The sequence below is a fragment of the Poecilia reticulata genome, linkage group LG1 (assembly GCF_000633615.1).
Source record: "Poecilia reticulata strain Guanapo linkage group LG1, Guppy_female_1.0+MT, whole genome shotgun sequence".
Lineage (NCBI taxonomy): Eukaryota > Metazoa > Chordata > Actinopteri > Cyprinodontiformes > Poeciliidae > Poecilia > Poecilia reticulata.
In genome coordinates, this window is record NC_024331.1 from 26,068,367 (window position 1) to 26,086,669 (window position 18,303).

The 18,303-nt window shown below is 38.4% G+C and overlaps 1 protein-coding gene across 1 annotated transcript; it reads left to right on the top strand.

Annotated features, from left to right (window-relative positions):
• The first annotated feature begins 1,068 nt into the window (after nt 1-1,068).
• LOC103469849 (E3 ubiquitin-protein ligase pellino homolog 1-like) lies at nt 1,069-17,968 on the top strand. Its single transcript, XM_008417829.2, has 7 exons — nt 1,069-1,316; nt 8,578-8,742; nt 14,931-15,060; nt 15,273-15,374; nt 16,534-16,731; nt 16,825-17,013; nt 17,302-17,968. The coding sequence occupies exons 2-7, from the start codon at nt 8,633-8,635 to the stop codon at nt 17,878-17,880; spliced, it is 1,308 nt and encodes a 435-aa protein (XP_008416051.1). The 5' UTR covers nt 1,069-1,316; nt 8,578-8,632; the 3' UTR covers nt 17,881-17,968.
• Nucleotides 17,969-18,303: the final 335 nt, after the last annotated feature.

Genomic DNA, 18,303 nt, shown 5'->3' on the forward strand with positions numbered 1-18,303 from the left:
AATTCGCACATAAGTTAATATTTTTGCTTGTCTGATGACATAATTTTTCAGTATTAAACCAAATTTTCTCATCAATTAGTAGTTAGGTAGCCTTAAGTTTTTACGTTTTTACTCTAGTGTAATTTCTTGGCTGGCTATATTTTAGAAATACATTGAAGTTGAAGTAGTGCGAGTAAAATTTTTGGTTTCTCCACGCACTTTTGCCAGGAACATTTAGGCAACAAATACAGTAGAAGAACAGAACCGTCCTCAGGAGCACACAGACTATGACTCATATACGACTGAAGTCTGTACAGGTTTGTCCTGCTTTAAATACCTGTATGTTGCCCCAAGGCGTGTTTTCATCATTATTATTGTTCTTTTTCTTCCAAGTTCTCTGGAAGGCTTGGTGAAATGTACAAATAGTCTGAGGAGAAGAAAGTTCATGGCAATTAAACTGTTGCCTAAAGCAGTCTTGAAGTGAAAAAAAAATAATACTGAAAGTTCTTCCCATGGCAATTAAGTAAAATAAAAAAATAATTTCTAAAACTATTATTAGGTAGGAGGATTCATATAGTTGTACTCCAAAATAAAGACCTTCAATGCTTCTTAGTACAAACAAAAATATAGAAACAAAACAAAAAGCAGGCCAAGCTGAATGACTGGTTGAATTTTTCGTTGTTGATATACACATGGTTGAACCAGAGGTAGGCAAGAAGTTTGCTCAAGTAAGAGTAGCACTACTCCTACATATGTTTACTCAAGTAAAAGTAAAACGTAACTTGAGTAATTTCCAAGAAATTACTCAAGTAAGTTTTAAGAAGTATTTCGTAACAAGACTAATTAACTACTGATCAGATCATTTGCTTTGATACTGAGAAATGTCATCAAACAGGGAAAAAAAATCAAGTTATATACAAATTCGCGTATTTTACATTTTAAAATATAAAACTAATACATATTAAGTCATTCAAATAAATGTAACTGAGTAATATTAATGAGATATCAGCTGAACAGTGATGAATAAATTCAGCTGAGGGACCTATACAAGCTTCCGGTTTGGTTTTATTTTGAAATCTTCCCGGATGTGGGAACCGTTTATAACGACTACTGTTTCGTCAGAGCTCAGCGTCAGTTTAGAGACGAAGCAAGTTTCTGTCTTTTCCTCCGAGTTTTCCGAAGATTACAAACTCATTAAACTACCAGCGGATATTGCAATAAGGGCAACATTTATATATTTAAGCTCATCGTTGTTTTTCTTTTAGAAAATAAAACCCCAACTATTTCAGTTTCCGAACAAAGCCACCCGGGGGAGATTATACACGACTGTAACTTCGGTGAGTTTATTTGTTTATGATATAACTTTCCCTCATTCCTTTTAACCACCTATTTTTCCTCAGTGTCGGCGTCAAGTCATATTAAAAGCTAACAACAAAGAGCTACTTTTGACTAAACCGACCAAACAACTTAAAATAGTTGGTCGTAGTTATGGTAAATGTTAAAACTACTGTATTTTTTTTCATCGCTTTAATAGTTAGCTCTTTGTTAGGACTAACATTTGTCCTTAAACGTTAAATATTAGTCTTGTGGGATGAAAGTTGGCTCCTGTCTTGACTTATAGTTTATTTATTTTTCTGTTGCCTCACCTTCAAATATAAATCTAGTTACTCTTTGTTTTTAAAGGACCTTACACTTCTTCTTCTTGTACTTTTAGTTTAAAATTTTGTGTTCTGCTTATTTATACAGCAGTGAATAATTAGAAATGCTGATCCAAACCTTTAATTACAGGGCACAGCAAACACTCATTTAGGTTGCACTGAATTTAAACTCTCAACGGATCCATGAAAGTTGCCCCTGGCAATGCTTGAACTTAATAATTTTTATTTTTGTCTCCTCTTCAGTTGTAGTTGACATCACTGGTCCGTCACATCCAAACTGACCAGCTGGCCTTTCTTTGTTCAGCACCACAAACTGATTAGCATGCATCATCCCACTACCACTGCATCTGTCCCGGCAGACGCTGCTTTTGTTCCCCATTGGAAACTTGGGTCTCTGCCCTTTTTGTTCCAACTGTCCCCCCATTGCATCAAAAGCCCATGGACGCGTCGACCCATCTCCACAGGCAAAGGTTGACCTGAAACCTAAACAACGTTTAATCTTAGTGAGCATGAATGGATGCTCAGTTAATGTGGAATAAAAGTGACTGTCTCGGTTCAGCCTACCACGTCCTCCATATCAGTCTCTTTTTTAACAACAAAAAATAGATAAATCAGTGGCTCAAAAAGATATATTTCAAATGCTTAATTACTAGCTAAATATTTTCCTTTTGAATTCAGTTCAATTCAAAAATACACTCAGTAATTGTTCTTCTAAATGAAATTAAGTGGTATTTAGACCATTATGTCATGTAATATTTGCACTTTACTTTCTTTTCTACTTGCTCACACAAGCTTTATTTTGATCCCAATAATGTTGCTCTTATTTATGTCTTTCTGCTTTATTTGTCGGAAACTAGCTTTGAGACTATGTTTGTAAACTGCAGCAGATAATAACCTGAATTAAAAAGGAGATTTGTATGCTAAAATCGAGATTCTGATTAAAGCTAAAGTTGACAGGATCAACACTAGTCTGATAATAGTCAGCTCCTTGTACTACACTTCGCCTTCGTCCAGAGGATCTTGACCCTCAGCCACTGAGAAACAATTGCTTGCTGGAGGCGTGAACTCTTGAAGTTTTATATTTTACCCAATCGCTAACGTTTGGTCATTATGTGTGTAATTCGCCAGTTCAATGCTACGAAGTTTACCAGAATTCACCGCGTGCGCCGTAAACAACCATCTCGTACTGCAAAGAGAGAAGTGCCAAGCCGAACAAGAGGGTCGTAGTCCAGTATCGGAAATATTCGCTTCCTCCGCTGCCATTGCTAAAACTACAGCCAGACCACAAATCTAAAGCAACTCAGAACGTCAATATCATTGTTCACAATTTTTTCTTCTGTTCGCTGATTGGCCCGGTAGAAAATCTACCGGAGAAATCCAGGTCAACGGGAGAAAGTCCAGACGGTCAGTGAGAATCGAGCGGAGTTGCTGTTGCTTTTTCAGTTGTCGGACAGAATGTCTAGACGTGACAGCTGCAGCTTCATTCTTCTGCCCGTCGCTGCTGAGCCCACAAACCCACAGCTGGACTCTCTCCCTGCCTGCAGTAGGCTCGCACTTACTAATAACAGAACCAGGGTGCAGAAACTCTGCTTAATTTGGCTTGTATAACACTCGAGATTAGAGGCTGCATATCAGAAAAGCAGAAATTTGTGTAGTGGCCAGAAGGGACCTTTTCCTACAAGTTTTCAGAGTCTTTGCTCTTGATCATGTTGTTTGTGATACTGGGAAGAATGGCTCTCAGAAATAGGTTAATGACATTAAATGATTTTTATTTTGAAAAATGGGCATTCTCTGCTTCTTTGCCTGCTGAAAATGATTATCACAGTGATAAGTTTTACATATTTCAAGCAGAAACGGGTTAAAAAGATGTATTTTGTGTGATGTTTTTTTATTCCAGCTCTGTACTTGTTTTATACAAGTACAGATGAACTGATGAACATTTTTTTTGGTCACAAAATTGTTTTTAGTGTAAGAAGATTTTGAAAAAGACGCATATTGCACTTAATATTATTTACAATGACTTTCATCTTCACCACTGTCAGGATTTTGGATGACTCGGCTTTTTTGCAACGTAGTCATGCAGAAAAATGATCCAGGTCTGAATGACGCCTAAAGCCGTCCGGCGGCCTCGCTGTGGCTAAACTCAGTCCTGCTGAGTCGTTTGTTGCCTCTGTGGATAAATAATTTAGCGGATGAAACCTGCCACCGCTTTGCAACTGTCGAGTTAGCTGTTACAGAGTCCTAAAATAAGCTTTTAATTTATTTTTATTTTGCAGATGTTGAAACTTGACGCGTAACAAAAAGTGACTGCGACTGCAGGTTTAAACGTAACGCAACTCGCTTTAAGTTTCAGGACAGATTGACATTATATAAACTAAATACTTTATAATTTAGTCTTTAACAGTGTCCTTTGCTGTGTTTATTTCTGCCTTTTTAGTGTACTTTGCAGGATAATTAGTAGACATCAGCCTGTTCAGTTCCTGCATACTTTGTGATGCGTGATGTATGATTTAGTTTGAGGCTGTGTTGGTAAACTAGTTTTCCCTGTTCATGTTGATTTAGACAGAACAGTAAATGCAAACTAGATGAGCCACTTCTTCCTGTGACTAAATGTGTTTTCCTGCACGACTCGCTTGTTCCCTGATTCCTTGTGATGTTTTTTTGTCAGAAATGTGAGTAAATCTGCTCTGTTAGAGGTGTTGATGTAAGGAAGAAACTCATTTTGGTTTAAATGGTTCTGCACAAAAGCAGATGACACTCATGCAGAATCCCCTCATAAAAATATTTAAAAAATGATCACAAGCCCCAGTCATGCTTATGCTAATACATCACTATTAGCTGCTTATAAAACAGGAATGTTGTATTATAATTTTCCAGAAGATCTGTACTAACATTGCACCAATCAAACCCTGGTAATTGGTGAATATGTTTTGCATGTTTCCATTGATCTGTCTTCTCTTCTTTTTTTAATTCTTGCAAAATGCGCAACAGAGGGGAGACGCATGCAGCGTAAATCCGGGGTGATAAAGAAGTGGTTGCGTTGCATGGAGCTTCATTTCTAATTACCTATTTGACCTCTACTGTAGTGTAGAAACGTAACTGTACTGTGGATTCTTCATGGACTTGTTCCTCTAGATCAGAGGTGGGCAATCCTGGTCCTCAAGGGCCGGTGTCCTGCAACTCTTAGATGTCTTCCTGGTCCAACACATTTGAATCCAACAGCTGAATCGCCTCCCAAGTGAAGTCAGGTTCTCCAGAGTCCTGCTAACGACCTCAATATTTGACTCAGGTGTGTTGAAGTAGAGACCATCTAAAAGTTGCAGGAGTCCGGCCCTCGAGGCCTGGAGTTGCCCACCCCTGCTCTAGATGACCATCTTGCTCTCAGCCCACGATTTGCATTTATCTAGGGCTGCATCGACTGCAGTTTTCTGGCCAATTGCTGATTACCAATCTTTAAAAAGCATGACTTGCCGATTCAGATTTTGGCCGATTCCAATATTATTTGTCTGAAATGTCACTAAATGTAGTAAGAAGGTTGCTGAGTTGGTAATACTGGTGTGACTATTAACTGCAAACATGACCTGGCGGGCCGGTCTATCAGTCAAACCTTTCTCATGGAAGAACAGAAGAGGACAGTCATTGATTTTTAGACCTTTGCTGAGGTCGATAAATCGGCTTCACATGCCAGTATCAGACGACCTCCGATCTCCCAAAATTAAGAAATTTGGCTCCAATAAATTGGTGTACCCCAGCATTTAATGGATCAGTAAAAATTGTGTCATAAAGACGGGAAAAAACAAAACTTCTATACAAGTTGCATCCTACTATAAGTTGCAGGACGGGCATTGATTCTGTATTTCATAGCAAAGGAGCCACGTCTGTTTATTGCACAAACAATGGTTTTTACCAGGGCCCAAATTATTGTTAAAAATCTTTTTTTATTGGTCATATGTCAGAAACAGAAGTTTTGTCAAAATAATTATTTTATTTTAAGCTGCAGTCAATGATTAACTGAACGTATACACAAATTTAAACTTTTTGATTTGAATTAAATGTGTTGCTTGATATTGTAAAATATCTTTCTGATGAGAAAGAATTGACAGGAAGCCCTTTTAAAACTTATTTATAGAAGTGCTGTTTTCTTTTAAACTATCATCTGACTTCAAATGATTTTTTTAACCTTTCAGCCCCCTCATGTGACTTTTTCACACCTTTTAGCTTTCTCTCTCTCTCTCAGTTTATGATCAGTATCTTCTGATGCAATCTTGTGTTTCCTGTCTCTTCGCTCTAGTTTTTTTTTACCTCTGGTATTCTGAGGTAATTTGCAGCAAAAACGTCTTGAGAGTCTTTGCTGTGGTTTTTGGATAAACTTACCAGTTTTCTACTCTCTGATCTTTAGCTGCTTTTCACTAAATACGAAAGATTAGATGGGGCTTTTCCAGACATAATGACCACTCAATTCGCTTTACACTGGAGCCACATTTACACACACACTCACACACACACACACACACACACACACTTATGCACTAATTCACACACGTCGGTAGTCAACTTGGATAAGTGCCTGGCCTTGCACATCGACGTGACGGCAAGAAAGCTGGAATCTAATCTACAACATTATGATTGCAAAACAACTACCCAACGGTTCAGTCGCTCAACGTATATATTTTCATTAAAGAGAATCCTACAGAAAAAAAAAAAACGTTTTTAACCACAATCTTTCTAATCCACCCTGCCATCTCCATGTTTGATAGTTTGCTTCCTTCAGACTTGGATCCATTTGCCATAATAATGGATCCGTGAACTCTAGAAAAATGACTCGCCAACACACTTGAGTTGTACAGCAGGACAGTGATCAATTTTACACCCGCAATTCTAAATATTTATAGCTAAAATAAATAAAATGAAGGTTTTGGACGTCACGCAGGAGCACACTGTTTGCAGAAGTAATAATAGATGAGGCAATTTATGGATTGATTTTAAAATTGACAGGATCGTCACTAGATGACAAGATAAAAGAAGCTTAAAAAAAAGAATAGGGACATTGACTGCAGCTTCAGTAGATAAATCTGTTGGGATGCGTAGTCAGAACTGTAAGTGGTGGGATTGTAATGAAACATACATTTTCCACCATTGTTTTATGTCTAGATTTACCGCGCCTGACGTCTTCTGAAGCAGAATTATGACGCTTGTCTCACATCGATGATGTAAAAGATGGATAAAATGCCACGTGGCCGTTCAGGCTCTCAGGTGCTTTAAAAACTATTGGATACCTCTCCGATTTAGTATCTCAGGGAAGTGGCAAAAATCAGAGGTTTTTTTCTTTTTGGGTGAAGTAAAATTGCATTTTGGTCGTATTTGCCTGCTGTATGGATGTAGTCTTTTACATCAACTTTGATGCTGGATTCAGTCTTGATTTATTAAAGTCACACAATCAGAATCTCATATAGATGAGATCTACCCTGGCACATGTAGGCAACCATACGGTATGCCTGAAATGTCGATGAGGAACAAAATACAGGCCAATCATGCTGGAAAACTCCAATAAATCTGAATTAACGGTTGCATTTTTATTTATCTATTTTTCTGTTTGTTTTTATATTTTTAAATGATGTATGGTGTATGATTTTTTTTTTCTGAACAGCTTGTTGTTGTAAATGAGAATTTGGTCTCACTCAACTTACCTGGTTAAATAAAATAAAATAATCCCGCTAAGAGAGGGTCAGAATTCCTCCACAGCAAAGTAAAATGCATATAATATATATTTTTTTATTTGAAGGCAGCTTTCAAAGAATAAGACTATAAAAGGAATATCAATATGTCAAACATAATTAAACATTGTATATTGCCAGTTATAGGACTGCTTATGATAATTGGTAACCATCACAACTGGCCTTATACTCAATTGGTTTGGATAGTAGGTGTTTTTTTACCTTTTGATAACTGCAGTTATCAATAAAAAACTTTGGAAAATATTCATCCATCCATCCATTTTCCCTAGTGGGGTTGGGAGGGTCGCTGGCGCCTCTCCAGCTAACGTTTCGGGCGAGAGGCACGGTTCACCCTGGACAGGTCGCCAGTCTGTCGCAGGGCTTTTGGATAATATTAACAAACAAAACATTTCCACACACCGCAGTGGCTCCTCCATTGTGGCTCCAGACCAAGGGAACCTGATTTGGGAACATTTTTCACAGCATATCTTGAAAATCCAAGCATTTCTCCCTGCTACAACCAAAACTGTGTTTTGGTTATAAGCAAATGTTCTAAAGTGCAACAAAATAAAATAAGTGGGACAGAAACCTTAAAGTTGACTTGAAATGCTCAAACAAAAACCTGCTTTCATTGCATTTTTGAAAGTCACTATGCCATATACCTGTTCATTGACCCTCTCGATGTCAAAAAATGGGAAGATGACGATGTTAATAGGTGATAATTCTCTGTTGAGAACGAACTGGAGTTACAGATTTACTGCAGAATTTGTCCTATTAGCCAGCAGCGTAAGTTGCGTTTCTACCCTTTGCGGGTCATGACATCATAAATAAGCTTTTGCATGAATGCTGAACTTGTTTCTTTCTTTTTCTTGGTACAAAGCATTTTTACATCAATACCAGCGTGCTGCTTAGTGAGTCACCCTGCTGCAGACGTAAATCGCCTCCATTTTACACCTCACAACCCCACTCAGTGTGCTGGGTGAATGCATACATTGTTTACCAGTGTTGCCCCGAGTACAAAGACGGTGTGGGTGTATCAAGGAGTATTGAAGCTGTGAGTGGGGCCGTGTTGAAGCCTTTCTCTTTGCATGTTGTGCATAAATGTGCAAAAAGGTTTTTTGAATTTTAAATGAAAAATGTAGAATGACGTCCTCTTTGGTTGGTTGAGGAAACTTGTTTGATTATTCTTGTCTTCCATAAGCTTGACTATTGATTTTCGTCATCAGATGGAGGTGCTCTGACATTCCTCGAAGGGATAACTCGAAGTGGGAAAGTCCTCACATGATCCCTCAAAGGGCTGCACAGATGTTTTCACTGGGTCAGGAAAACATCTCGCCCTCCCCGGCTTCCACCAAAGGACCAGTCAGATATGGAGAGCTCATCGTGCTGGGGTAAGATGCTGACTGTTTTGGGTTTTAGAAATGTCACTGAAAGTGGCATAAACAATGAAGCATGCATTGCTAAAATGGGAAGAAAAATATACAAATGATCTAATGTGTAAAGTCTAGTTTAAAACACATCATTGTGTCAAACTTCACTATAAAAGAACGTCTGTTTTCATTTTTGGTTTGCGGGACGTCCAGGATCATCTGGGTAATGGCGCTAAGTACTTTGGCTGGACTATAATAAAAGTTCCTTAAAGTAAACAAGAGTCAAACCATAGACGACTAAAACAATCTTAAAATCTGGCTTGTAACAAACAGGACGCCAGTGGGGGAAGGACAGAACTTCAGTACTTTGTCACTAAGGTCCCTTCAGGCTGCAACATTCGGTACAAACAACAAAGAGGTGACTGATCTGAATCGAGGCTGTTATCATGAGTGAAACTAACAAAATAATGGAAACAAGAAGTAAAAAAATAAAAAATAAACTTGACACTGCAAGAAAAGGAAAACTGAAGCTGTAGTGTTCTCAAAATTAACTAATTGAGAAAAATGTGCTTAGTTTTCATGCCACTTTATGCCAGCATACGACAGATATGCAAGTCTTACTTTGAATATAACTGTGTTTTAGTTTTAAGCAAGTGTTTTAAAGTGCAACAAAATAAAATAAGTGGGACAGAAACCTTAGTTGACTTGAAATGCTCAAACAAAAACCTGCTTTCATTGCATTTTTTAAAGTCACTATGCCACATACCTTTTTTTCCCAGGTTGGATGTTCATTTGCAGTAAATTAAGACATGTTCTCGATTTTTATAAAACTATTTTAATTTACTAAGCAGTTTCAAAAAACTAAAAAATAAATTGGCAGACAAATGGTTGAAACAATTAAAAACTTGATTTAAACCTGCATACAAGGAATTAAAAGTTGTCCAAACAAGCAGAGATAAAAACTGATATGGTTTTGGTTTCACTTGAAGTCTCGGTCTTGGTTAGGGGAAAAACAGATGTCACAACTTTACTAAATATAAAAAGATATCAAACATGAGCTTTTTTAAAGATTGGTAAATGTGCCATAATCCCAAGAAAAGAATGCTGTAGGGTTTTTTTTAGTCAGTTTCCAGTTTAGTTCCCATATTAGAAAAATGTGTTTGTACTGCTAACAGAAAACATAACTTCCCTTTTTGTCGTACTTGATGCATTGCAAGAATATCAGCGTTTTTTTCTCACTGCTAAAACTTGCAACTGAGTTCTGATAAGCTATGGTTTAAAAAAAAGTAACATCTATGGATCTCATCAGGTGCTGTGAGTAAAAAAGTAGGTTGTAGAAGATTGTTCCCTCTCTTAAGAAACTCATGGGTAAATAGAAGGGACAGCACTAGATTGTTGTTTGGACTCATTCCAGGTTTCACAAAGCAAAAACTCAAAATCCTACCATGTAGTTTTGGTCTGGTTTCTACTGCCAATATCTTATTTCACTTTAAATAAAACTAAACTAACTTACAATTAACTTCTTAGCAAGACATAGGAGCTTGTTTCAGACTAATAATTCCTTAATATTGATGAAAAAGTTCTAGTTTAACTTGTTTTTTTTGTTACAAGTGAAATAATCTGATGGAATTAATGCTTTTTAAAATCAATACCAAAGCATTACTTACTTAAAGTAAGGTAATATCTTGTTAAAGAAAGTTACTTGTAAAGTAGTTTTATCTTCAAATGGACTAAGACATTTGCATTAGACAAAAAAAGTTGGTGAGATTTTGTGTTTTTGCCATGTTATGAAAACACAGAAAACTATGCAAAATACTAGGGATGCACCGATTGCAGTTTTCTGGCCGATCGCCGATTACCGATCTATTAAAAAGCCTAACTTACTGATTCCGATTTTGGCTGCTACCATTTTTTTTTATCTGAAATGTTGCTCAATATGTAAAGAAAGTTGCTGAATTGGCAGCAATGGGGTGACTACTGTTAAGTGTAAATGCGCAGACATGATCTGGTCGGCCGGTTTGTCAGTCAAACCTCTCTCACAGGAGAAAAGAAAAGCACAGTGGTTGAATTTTAGACCTTTGCTAAGGTTGATGACATTGGTGGATAAGATCGGCTTCACATGTAAAAATCGGCCGATCTCTGATTCCCCCAAAATTAAGGAAATCGGCACCGATAAATTGGTGCACCTTTACAAAATACTACATCTGGACGAGTACTGGAAACCAGTAATTTATTAGAAACAATTTACAGTTTGTACTGGTGCATAGGGAACATCTTCCCCTCTGAAAAACCGTTTGATTGTCACAAGAAATCAAGCTTGCACTGTGTTTTCATTACACGTTTAATGAAAACACTCTTACTTTTCTAGCATCACGCGGACAAAAAAAGCTCTGGTTACACTCGTATTTATGAAAACAAGCACTCGTGTAATCATAACTGGCAACACTGGGTCTTGGCTCAATCTATCGGTTTATTATTTGGCTGCTGCGTAACTCAGCTTAAATCCAGTCAAGTGTTGAGAAACCCGACCACAGCAAAGAATTCAGCTGACTTCCTGACTCTGAGCCATTCACTGCGGTTCAGGGAAGTCGAAGGACGTCAGGAAAGTTGTGGCCACTGCGGTGTGAGACTTTTTGTTTGCTTTTGCATTGTACTGTCCCCATATGAAATTAAACAGTCTGGGAGGCTTTGCAACCCGGCAATTATTCTACTCATAAGGCTTCATTTTAAAGAGCCATATAGTTTATGCAAACAGAAGCCGAGTTTGGTTTGATTCAGTGGAGCCACATTGGAAGTGGGGGTGGTTTGACCTTGTCTATAAAAGGAGGGAGGGAGTTTCTGGGTCTGAATTGCAGGAAGTGTGCATTATCCATTAAGAGAATAGCTTGGCTTTTAACTGAGCTCCTGTTTACTTGACCTGCGGCTTAAAGTCTGGCTCTGAAGATAACCTCCAACTAAACTGACTTTTTAATTAAGGCTTCTGTCATCTTAAATGTCATGGAGTTTATAAGACAATATTCTTTGTGGTGTTTAGCAAACTAATTAAAGTTAGATTTGTTTGCTGTCCTTGTTGTTTCAGTGGACTGATTATGAATCGCCAAATCTCTGCAGCCTCGTCTTGAATCTGGATAGAAAGTGTTCGTTCTTCTACAAAGATTTCTCCAGTTAGCATTTGAACAAAATATATTACAGAGAAAACCTTTGTTACAATTTGCACCTACGGACATTAGGAGAAGGATTTCTGAGTAAAATCCATTTAAGAATATATTTATCTCCAACAGATGCAAAACTTATAAAGAGACAACATGTTAATGTTAATTTAACTGCATGTCCAAAATGTATGAAATATGTGACAGTTTTAGCAATAATTTGCTAGTTGTTGGAGATCATTTTCTGTTTAAGATTAGCAAAACCTCCTGATTTAAGTTAGCTATTGACGAATGAATAGAACTGAATTATTCAATTTATTTTACTTTCAGCTCATCTGAGTTTCTAGGAACCTTTAATTAGTAATCCATAACTTTGTTTTCCTGGGGGATAAATATGACGTGAAACTGCAGCGCTTTTCTTTTATCTACTGGTCACCAGACTGGGCAAGGAGCCAGCCATGTCTATCTTATCACCACACACAATGAACAGGATGGAAAGGGAAGCAAAATGTCTAAACTGAGGCATCTTGGGTTCACCGTTTCCATAGCAACCGTTAGCTGCCATCTAGAGACCAACCGGTTGTGTTGGGAGATACGCCAGGAAGGAGCCTATTCTGTCCACCAACCATCACAAATGTAAAATAGTGTAGTTCTTTGATTATTACTAGCATAAAATAGCATGCAGCTTATGTGATGCATAAAGAAATTAGAGAGTGTCTTAATTATCTGAGGAATATTTGAAATGACAAAACCTTACGGTGTTTTCACACCTGATTGGGAACCAAAGTTGCATCATTTGCTACATTTCCAGCTGGTGCAGTTCGCTTTCACACTACACTATGTCAAATAAACCAAACCCTCTGAAAAACCTGTTCACCTCCTCACCTGTGGTGGCGCTGCACCAGGAACCACTGGAGGAAACTGACAAAAACATCTGAAGAAGACGCTGAGTGCAACTTCCTTCTTCACAAAATGTAAACATAAACGGAATGGCGCCAGACTTTGGCGGGTCTAGGATTTCTCTTTTGCCTTTGGTAAAAGACAAAGTCTGTGCAATTGTTTTGTTTGTATTTTCCCAGAATGCTTTGCGCTATAGTCCACTTCCTCCTTTTGGAGTGGTCTCTGGTCCACTTGGCGTTCACATTTGCATTCGAAACGCTCCAGAGTTCACTTCAACCAAACCGAGACCCAAGAGTTTGCTTGTTTGTTCCACATCAGAGTTTGTGCATTCGCTCCTCCCCAAATGAACCGGGCTTTCTAGACAAACCAGCTAGAGTTTGATGGAAGTGGACCAAACAGGGCTGGTGTGAATGCACCATTAGACATGCATGCTTTAAGAATTTAATTCCTACTCTAACGTGTTCACGTAGCAGCTGTTTTGGTTGCCCCTTCATTATGATTGTTCTTCCATGTTCAACTCCACCCCCTTCACCACTTCACACATATTCAGTTCGTAACCCTATAGGGTTGAATTACTGAATTCAGAACCAGCTTTGTATTAGTTGAGCTGGATGTCTCTAAATTTGATTCAAAAATATTTATCTCAAAGGGAAATTAAATGTTGTCCTAACTCATACCATCCAAGTCTCTTCAGAGTGGTTGTGGATGTTGATGCTGAGGGTCAGGATGGATCAAGGAAGCAGTCAGTCCTGCAACAAATCTGAAGAAGCCTCTGACTGAAGACTGTCGCTGTATGACGGACACAGAACTAACACCTTTAACAGATATCTGCACTATATTCCACAGTATCATGTCCTGACACCATCAGTTGTTTGCTAATCCATCTTCTGCACTTATGTCACTCCTTAAACCTGCCGTAAAGTGAAGGCCCAGACTTGTTGAAACGCTTCTGTGCAGCATTATAGAGCTCAACTGTGTAACTTTAGTCCTGTGTTGTGTTTATACTGTAAAGAGTTTTATCTATGCCTTATGATTGGATGGTTGCTATGGAAACCTTTAAAACCGTACGTGATGATTAGTTTCCTTGGGATTTCCATAAAAACCCTGAAACACTAATAGATCTTAAAGAGCTTGTAGATACGACTGCATATCTTGTCTGCAAGATAAAATTAAATGTCATTTTTTTTCATACCAAGTCAAATTTCTGATTTTAATCTTCTTTTTTTCCCTCTCAGTTTTTCTAAAAACAAAATCACAAATGACAGAAAATATTTTCAAAAAGTGGCTTTTATTTAATTTATCAAGATGTAACATCTGTCTGTGTGTTTTTTCTTCCAAATAGACAGTCTATTTGATGTTGATGTGTTTAAAGGTGAAGTATTTCCTTATTTATAAAACAGATACCAAAGTTTAACTTCACATTTAAATTTTTATTTTTCATGTTGGGAGTTCTCATAAAATTACTAATTTATTCTCCTAGTTTTACAACTATTCTGATAATTTTGTGACTTTTTCACGTATTATTCTGGCTTTACTGTCATACAACTTTAATTTAGTATCATTACAATTTTATTCTTGAATAATATGGCTTTATTCTGATATTATTCCGACTCTGTAAGACTTTGATTTCATGTTATTAAGACTTCTCTCTCACATTTTTTGACTATTCTTGTAAAATTGACTTTATTTTGATATTTTATTACGACTTTATTCTCATATTTTTATAACTTTATTGTACAACTGATCTTGTATGATCTCAACTTTATTCTCGTATTATTGACTTTATTCTTGCAATAACATACCTTTATTATTATTTTCAATTTATTGATTTATTGTTGTACGACTTTTATCTTGTGCTATTACAACTTAATGATGTTTCATTGTCTGGTGGAATATCTGTCTTAATTCACCTGAATTCAAAGTTCAAATAAATAGAAGCTCATCAAACAAGATGGCCGCCGCCGTGGGCGTTCAAACATTATTCTAATCTATGGAAACCAGAGGTGAACATATGTAAAACAAAACAAAGAAACATTTCCAGAAATTAAATCATCAAAAAGCAAAGATTTGATTAAATTGGTTTGTCTCCCAGCTCTTGTCTGATTATTTGCTGGCGCAGTGAGTTGTTGATAAGCTGCTGCTGCTGTTGTCTGTGTTCAGGTGTAATGGCTCTCTGCCGTCTGGTGAGAGAGGGAGGAGGAAAAGCCGCTTCGCTCTGTGTCGCAAAAACAAGGCGAATGGCGTGAAACCCAGCACCGTGCACACATCCTGCACTCCTCAGGCTGCCAAGGTGAGAACTCAAACACACGAGTCCATTTGCATCACACTGATTCGAGCCTCTGATGCAACCTTTACTACTGTGACTATGGAAATAAAAGGCAGCTGGAAGATCCTTATTGCGTACATTTTCTCACCTCTGCCTCTTAAGTCTCAAGGACAGTTTTATACATGTTTGATTCTTTATGTTTTAAATATTTTGTAACCCTTTGTGTGTTTTTAAAGGCTATCAGCAACAAGGAACAGCACAGCATATCGTACACACTGTCTCGGGCGCATACTGTAGTGGTGGAGTACACGCATGACAGCAACACAGACATGTTCCAGGTGTGTAGCCTCCATTCTCACCTTGCTAGCACATCAAGATTAAAGTTTTATTTTTATTGCTTGCTATCTTAACTTGTATCATGGCTGTAAAATAGTGTTATTAAATTGTGCATCAATTAATGACTGTCAAAGTTAGATGTCCATGATTGTTGGGTATAATCTTCTACAGGTGACTTTATTATGTTTTAAATAAAATACAACATTTTATCATTTTTATTTATCATTTATTATTATTTTTTATGTCTTTGTCATCTTCAATAACTCTTTGAAAATCTAAATCAATGAGTTACGACAACATTGAATTTCCCTTTGGGATTAATAAAGTATTTTTTGAATTTCAACTAAATAGTTTTTCTGTAGACGCAGGACATTTTCTTCGTTTTATTAGTTTTTATTTGCAGCATGTTTCAGACATCATGGAAAATATTCACAATTTAAACGTTTTCACTGTATGTCACGTTACAACTTGTGGAACTCTATTAAAAGTTTTCATTGAGTTAATTGTAGAGTCTGTAAAAATTAGATTCAACAACTTTTTTCTGCCAAGTTATTGAATATCCAAGTTCAACAATAAAATAATTTTTTGTTTTTAATCTGTTATTCAACCATCTGATTTATGCAAAGTCCCATTAAACCCATTTATCTCTCAAATGTTTCCCTGATCATCCATGTAACTTCTTTTAAATAATCAATTTGTAGAAATGTGGGCTGTAGATGCCCACAAATTAAAATGAGCTCAGTTTCCATTTGCATGATTTATCATTTTTGTCTTTTCTCTTTCTGTCAAAAATGGGATAATAAAAGTTTTCATTCTGGTCCATTTGCCTCAACTAAACCTTCTAATTTTGAAGGACATTTTAGTTTAGAGACTTCATAATTCATTTTAGTTATTATGTTCTGTTTGTTTATTTTGGATATTTAAAATGTCTCCCAGTTCTTGTGTTGAATGTTTATTAATGTTTTAGAATGTGCATTTGCATTATTATGCCGTTGATGATATATTACTTGAAAATGGTCTCAAAATAATATTGTTTATCGCAATAACTTCTGGGACAATTTACTGTCCAACGAAACATCACTGAGATACGCCAAACAATAAAAGGAAATGGGACGGGGTCCTTACTAAGTCTTTGCTCTGTAAATGTACACTTGGTTACAGATCGGCCGTTCCACAGAGAATCCCATCGACTTTGTGGTCACAGACACTGTACCGGCCGGGCAGAGCCTCACTGACGCTCAGACAATTCAGAGCACAATCTCCCGCTTCGCCTGCCGCATCATCTGCCAGAGGAACCCGCCTTATTCTGCTCGGATCTACGCTGCAGGCTTCGACTCCTCCAAAAACATCTTCCTCGGGGTACGATTCAAGAACCTCGAAAGCTACGTCTATTTTAGCGCTGCGATTCTTCACTGCTTACTTTCTAAGATTTGCATAATGTTCTTGTCACAGGAGAAGGCAGCCAAGTGGAGAATACATGACGGTCACATGGACGGGCTGACCACAAACGGAGTTCTGGTCATGCATCCTCGGCAGGGTTTCGCCCAGGACTCCAGACCGGGTGTGTGGAGGGAAATCTCTGTCTGCGGAAACGTCTTTACACTGCGAGAGACCAGATCTGCTCAGCAGAGAGGCAAGATGGTGGGTAGCGCTTCCGTAAACATACATTAATCTGGTTTATTTCTCAACATACAGACCCAACCAATAAGTTACAATGTTATTGGAAGATTTGTTTGTTTCAGTAACTCTTTTCATGAAGGAAGTTTGAGAAACGGGACAGAAAACATTGACATTTTTTGTAAAACTTTTGTGTTGATCCCATTGAAGTGGAGCTTTAAAAAAAAAACTGACTTTCACCCACATGGATATTGAGGGACATTCATCAGACTTCCAGTGTAACATTAAAGTCCTCATCTTGGCGTTTTGCAGGTGGATTCTGAGTGCAACCAGCTGGTGGACGGCTCCCTGATTGACCTCTGCGGCACCACGCTCCTGTGGCGTACAGCGGAGGGCCTCTCTTGCACCCCCACGGTCAAACACCTGGAGGCGCTGCGGCAGGAGTTCAACGCCGGCCGGCCCCAGTGCCCCGTCGGCTTCAACACCCTGGCCTTCCCCAGCATGCGACGCAAGGACGTGTTGGACGAGAAGCAGCCGTGGGCGTACTTGCGCTGCGGACATGTCCACGGCTACCACTGCTGGGGAGGCCGGCGGGCGCCCGAGGTGGAGGCGGAGTGCCAGGAGCGAGAGTGTCCCATGTGCCGAGCGCAGGGGCCCTACGTGCCGCTGTGGCTGGGCTGTGAGCCGGCCTTCTACGTAGACGCCGAGGGCCCCACTCACGCCTTCGTCCCCTGCGGCCACGTCTGTTCGGAGAAGACGACGGCGTACTGGAGTCAGATCTTGCTGCCGCACGGCACCCACGCGTTCCACGCCGCCTGTCCGTTCTGCATCCACCCTCTCAGGGGAGACACCGGTTTTGTCAGACTCATCTTCCAAAGTCCTCTGGACTAGAAATGACTTCTGATGGAAGAGGAACAAAACACCTTGGGAGTGTGAGGTTTCTAAAAACTGAAATTAAATTCGTTAAACACAAAGTGCATTTATGGATTCCTGTCACGTTTTTGAATATCTTATGCGTCTCTGGCTGCGTTCTCCTTCAGAGGAGGATTTCCTCTCAAGGAGCACCTTCAGAAAAACTCTGGGAAAGTGGTAATAATTTTTAATTTGCCTTATGTTTCTATTTAAAGTAAATAGAAATGTTTCTATTTAAAATAAATAGAAAAATACCTCTTGTTAGTACTGTGTTTTTAAAGCAGTGCAGAGATTCACAGCAGCAGGATACCAGTATGTCCTTCACTCTAAATACTAGTAACGCCAAGGTCCGGTGTAACGCTGGAGTCCCTCTGTAGCTCTGACAAAAACACTGGATTAAAA

Bases quoted from the DNA above. Each gene is read 5' to 3' on its own strand.
- LOC103469849 (XM_008417829.2), top strand. From the start codon at position 8,633: ATGATCCCTCAAAGGGCTGCACAGATGTTTTCACTGGGTCAGGAAAAC. The intron at 8,743-14,930 runs GTAAGATGCTGA...GTCTGTGTTCAG, and splicing joins GGAGAGCTCATCGTGCTGGG to GTGTAATGGCTCTCTGCCGT. The intron at 17,014-17,301 runs GTGGGTAGCGCT...GGCGTTTTGCAG, and splicing joins CTCAGCAGAGAGGCAAGATG to GTGGATTCTGAGTGCAACCA.